Raw genomic sequence first — 5,310 nt, forward strand, 5'->3', positions numbered from 1 at the left:
TGAGCAACAATATGTGAAAATAAAGCCGGGTAGACACTACAAGTTTTTAGGACGATCTACAGGCTCCTGATCAGCTCCAGGAGCATTTTCCCAAATCTTTAGATCAAACCCAGAGTAAAACATAATGCCACAGTCTCGTAAAGTGTAAGCACATAACCGATTTGCGGATGATGGCTCCCATAGGCTCCCGGGCACTCTACGGGCACATACGGCATCCCGAAAATGTTCAAACATGTTGAATATATTCGGCCTCAATTAGTAGTCAACACATAGTAGTCCAAACATACTGCCGATTACTAGTGCATTACGATTTGACTTGACTGAATAGTTCAATATTAGACCAGTCAAAACATTTGTATTGTATTACAGCCATAACTAGTGGGAAAGGATTTCAGTAAATGTATGAAAGCTAAGAGAAAGCCTGTGGGTGTGTCAGGGGGTGGGCACCTGACAGATCCTATATAAAACAAGTGAGCAGACCCACTCTCACACTGTATATCTTTAGTATCCTTATAGAAGCATAGAAACTACTTCTGTTACTACTCTCACACAGTGCTTGAGACTGACAGATCTTCACTGCAAACATGAACAGCAAAGTTTCTCAGTCTGGTGAGTAGCCTTTAGGTTATAAAGATGGGAACTCAAGCCAATAGTATTGATTCCTTTTTTGATGTGCTTTTTCCTTTGATCTTCATGTGCTCTAGAAATATAATGATGCATAGCAGTGGGGAGCATTATTTTATATTACTCCCCTTTTATTTTTTTGTCAAGTTGACACAAAATGTTAACATTATTAGTTACATTATAATGTACAAGTCAGTGGAGTAATTCATTTTGTTTTTATTCTTGTATGCGCTTATTGTCTATGACTGTTTTAGAGCACTACCTTCTCTATCTTTCCTTCTCTTTCTCACTTGCTGTAATGATTCTAAAAAAGGAACACATGGATTATACATTTATGTTTGTACGGTGGCCTTTGTTTATATATTGAAACCAAGAGATTGCTTGGTATTTGATGGGAGTCAATTTAGCAAAAAAATTATAATGGCATAAAAACAGTTTAGCACATACAGATGTAGGATCTTAATTTGATAAATATTTTGTTGCTGAAGGTTTTCCTGCACAGCAGCAAATGCAAAATTGTAGTGGATTTGCATTTTAAGTACTCTAAAGTTTCTAATGTCCACTTTGAAAGTCCAGACTTGATTTTCCCTAATCCATATAATAATTCACATTTCCTACTGCTGCAGGATTATTTTCCTGCTGTAGCAAACAGGCTAAAATTAAGATCCTGCATCTGTAGAGGCAATGCTCACAGATTGTTTTGTGCAGACCATGAAGAAACAAATTGTTTTTGCCATTACTCAAAATGTGCTAACAAGCAGTACATGAAGTCTAGACCTCTTAAAAAAGTTAACAAGTGTTCTTGTTATCCAACAGGAATCCAACTGCATACACAAAATGGGGAGATCCGCATTGTTCTGGTCGGGAAGACAGGAGCTGGGAAAAGTGTTGCAGGAAACATCATTCTAGGGGAAAAAGCTTTCCCGTCAAAAATCTCCTCTATTTCTCAGACAAAAAACTGTCACAAGAGAAGAGGGAAGGTGGGTGAGCAAAGTGTAGCTGTTATTGACACCCCAGGTTTGTTTGATACTTCATTGTCCAAAGAAGAGTCACTGAAAAAGATTGCTGAATGCATCTCTTTCTCTGCACCTGGTCCCCATGTGTTCCTGATTGTGATCCAGCTGGGAAGATTCACTGAAGAGGGGCAGAAAACTGTGGAGATGATTAAGACATTATTTGGGGATGAAGCATCCAAATACACCATGGTTCTCTTCACACATGGAGACTTTCTTCATGGTGATGATGATGATGATGATGTAACAATTGAACAGTTCCTGCTTGAAAATCCACATCTGGATAGTGTTATTTCCCAATGCAATGGGAGATATCATGTCTTCAACAAGAAAGATAAGAATCGCTCCCAGGTCACTGAGCTGCTTGAGAAGATCAACACGATGGTGAAGATGAATGGAGGAAGCCACTACACCACTGATATGTTCCAGGAGGCTGAGAGAGCGATTGAAGAGGAGAAGAACAGGATCCTGAGAGAGAATGAAGAGAAGATACGCAGAGAGGAGGAGAAACTGAAGAAAGAAAAAATGATCCAAGAGGCTCGGGAAAAAGAGCTTAAAGAGAAGAATGAGAGGATCCTGAGAGAGAACGAAGAGCAGAAACGCAGACAGAATGAACTGAAGCAAGATACACAAGAGGCTCAGGAGAAAGCTATTAAAGAGGAGAAGAAGAGAATCCAGAGAGAGAAGGAAGAGCAGAGACTCAGGGAGGAGGAACTGGAGAAACTGAAACTGGAAAACGAGGCTAAAGATAAAGAAATAAAGGAGCTGAGGGAAAAACATGAAAGGGAGGCAAGAGAGAGAGCTGAAGGAAGAAATGGCTTTCTATATAGTTTTATTAAAAAAGCTGCTGAAGTGTGGAAAACAGCAGTAAAAGATAGGTGCAGTACACAATGAAAATCTGAAACAATGCTGTTCAAGAGTCCCGAGCTTAGTCACATTGAATGCATTCATATACAGTGTACACTGTTGCCATTCTACTGTTATAGCCTGTAACTATAGCATTGACTTCTATAGATGTATATTCTATAGCTTACATAAAGATTTATGACATTTATCCTGGCTCTGCTGTGTCTGTGATTTGTTTCCATTTATGTCAATAGTAAACATTATGTAATGACAATTTAAGACAAATACTAGACAACATTGAATGTAATCTATTGTTTCATTGATATTCAGTGAGGATATTTTCTTAAAATAACACAAATAATCATCATGACAGTTTATTAAAGCTGGTAATTAGCTACGTATGTGATTTTAGGGTAGCTTTCATGCATTGGCATTATAAATCAAATATGTTTTAATCAACAACAAAAAATAAAAAAACGTATTCATGTTGTGCATAACACTCCATGACTTGGTCATTCCTTGAACAAATGGGTTGGTGTTCATACCATTGTCAATATGACATCATCAATATGGGACAGAACAGTGGAATTATTTATATGGATGCACACAGTTGTCCAGACTGTAAATCATGCTGTTTAAACAGTGAAGTAATAATGAGACTCTCTTTTCTTGACCAGTGACCTGACTGGGAAAACCTCCAGGTCTATAACTAAGGCCTGGAGTTTTCCCTGGTCAGGTCCTGTATAGCTTCTCCTAGAAGTAAAGGTTACGAGGAATGGAAGCCATTGACGGTTATTGAGACACAGACATGTGAGCCATGGCGGCCTAGTCTGTCTGGATCCTCCAGGCCAGCAGAGGGAGAAAATAAAATCCTAAACTCTGGGACCAACTGACAAATTGGCATCCTATTCCATATATAATGCACTACTTTTGACCAGAACACATGGGGCTTTGTTCAAAGTAGTACGCTATATATGGAATAGGGTGCCATTTCATCCCAAACAGACAAAGAACCAGCAGGCCTATGAAATCAAAAGTGCAAAGATTATCATCAATAGTGTAAAACAGAGTAAAGATGATGTACACCTCATCACTTTATATACAATTATTACACTCAGTTCTCTAATCTCTCACACACAGGTACGGGGAAATGACCAGCGAACATTTAACATTTCAATACAGACATCAGGGGACAAACCTTCGTCATTCAGTCACACACATACTATCTCTCCCTCTGACACACATACTATCTCTCCCTCTGACACACGTGCAGGCACACACACACACACACGTGCAAGCACACACACACGTGCAGGCGCACACACACACACACACGTGCAGGCGCAGACACACACACACACGTGCAGGCGCACACACACACACACACACACACACACACACACACACACACACACTTGGGTGGAATAATCTGTACAATAAGGAGAATTGCTTTTCATGCTGTTTCAAAGTTACACAGGCTGTTAAAACATGCTGAGGATACCTGGATCATAGTGGGTTATGGGAAGAACACTGAGGTTTGAGGCAAGAAGAAGCACCTGTTTGAATTCAATACAAATCTCAAGCACCACCCAGACCAGTGAAAAATCATTAATAGGAATCAAATAGAAAGATTCAGAGTGTAGAAAGTGAGTGAACAAACCAGGGACACACTGACATTATCAAATGAAGCCAGGTCAACAACCAATATATAAGAACTCAAATGAATAAGTAGAAGAAAATAATGAATTCACACACACACAAACACACACACACACACACACACACACACACACACACACACACACACACACACACACACACACACACTTTGTTGTCAGTCAGTCAGTCAGCCCACTAGGGGGAGCCCTACTTAAGTCTGTCCCTCCGGTAGGGGCAGCCAAGACACGCAAGGCGCGGACAGAGGAGCGAGACCATTCGCCTCCTTCAGGCACACAGAAGGAAAGCGCAAACCAATAAGACAGCAGCCCGGACAGGAAATTAACTCATTTTGCTCAGGGGCAGGGCCAGCAGAGGGGTCCGGGATTGCAGTGCGGAAGCTGCTAGCCTTCCAGCCAATCGGACGTCCGACGACCACCGTTGTTGTTGTCCAGACGGGGGACAGGAGGGAGGGAGTGGGGGAGTTGGAGACTGGATAGAACTAGCCGTTAGGTTGCAGAAACAGGGAGGAAGAGGACGGGGCTGGGTGTAGTAGATGTCTCCCTGGTGTAGGGACAGCGCCCTCTAGTGTGTCAGGAGACATGCTTCAGTCCATAGGCTCCCCCAGAGAAAAATCTTCCTTCTCTTCCTCTTCCAGAGGATCCAGAGACACCATGTCCAGGTCCAGAGGCAGCCCTGAATCATCTGACACGTCCTCCGCCATCCCTCCCTTCTCCTTCTTCCTTTCATCCTCCACCATCCCTCGCTTCTCCTTCCATCCTCCACCATCCCTCCCTTCTCCTTTCATCCTCCACCATCCCTCCCTTCTCCTTCCTCCTTTCATCCTCCACCATCCCTCCCTTCTCCTTCCTCCTTTCATCCTCCACCATCCCTCCCTTCTCCTTCCTCCTTTCATCCTCCACCATCCCTCCACCATCCCTCCCTTCTCCTTCCTCCTTTCATCCTCCTCCACCATCCCTCCCTTCTACTTCCATCCTCCACCATCCCTCCCTTCTCCTTCCTCCTTTCATCCTCCACCATCCCTCCCTTCTCCTTTTATCCTCCACCATCCCTCCCTTCTCCTTCCTCCTTTCATCCTCCACCATCCCTCCCTTCTCCTTCCTCCTTTCATCCTCCACCATCCCTCCCTTCTCCTTTCATCCTCCACCAT

The 5,310-nt window shown here is 42.7% G+C and overlaps 1 protein-coding gene across 1 annotated transcript; it reads left to right on the forward strand.

The window, feature by feature from the left end:
* The first annotated feature begins 473 nt into the window (after positions 1 to 473).
* On the forward strand, positions 474 to 2,691 carry LOC110497261 (GTPase IMAP family member 9). Its single transcript, XM_036933964.2, has 2 exons — positions 474 to 609; positions 1,441 to 2,691. Exons 1-2 carry the CDS (start codon positions 585 to 587, stop codon positions 2,529 to 2,531), a joined length of 1,116 nt encoding a protein of 371 aa, XP_036789859.2. The 5' UTR covers positions 474 to 584; the 3' UTR covers positions 2,532 to 2,691.
* Positions 2,692 to 5,310: the final 2,619 nt, after the last annotated feature.

The sequence above is a fragment of the Oncorhynchus mykiss genome, chromosome 19 (assembly GCF_057628025.1).
Source record: "Oncorhynchus mykiss isolate SJ-2025 chromosome 19, ASM5762802v1, whole genome shotgun sequence".
In the NCBI taxonomy this organism is placed as follows: Eukaryota; Metazoa; Chordata; class Actinopteri; order Salmoniformes; family Salmonidae; genus Oncorhynchus; species Oncorhynchus mykiss.

Coding starts and splice junctions, on each gene's coding strand:
- LOC110497261 (XM_036933964.2), top strand. CDS start 585: ATGAACAGCAAAGTTTCTCAGTCTG. Junction 610..1,440: donor CAGCAAAGTTTCTCAGTCTG/GTGAGTAGCCTT, acceptor GTTATCCAACAG/GAATCCAACTGCATACACAA.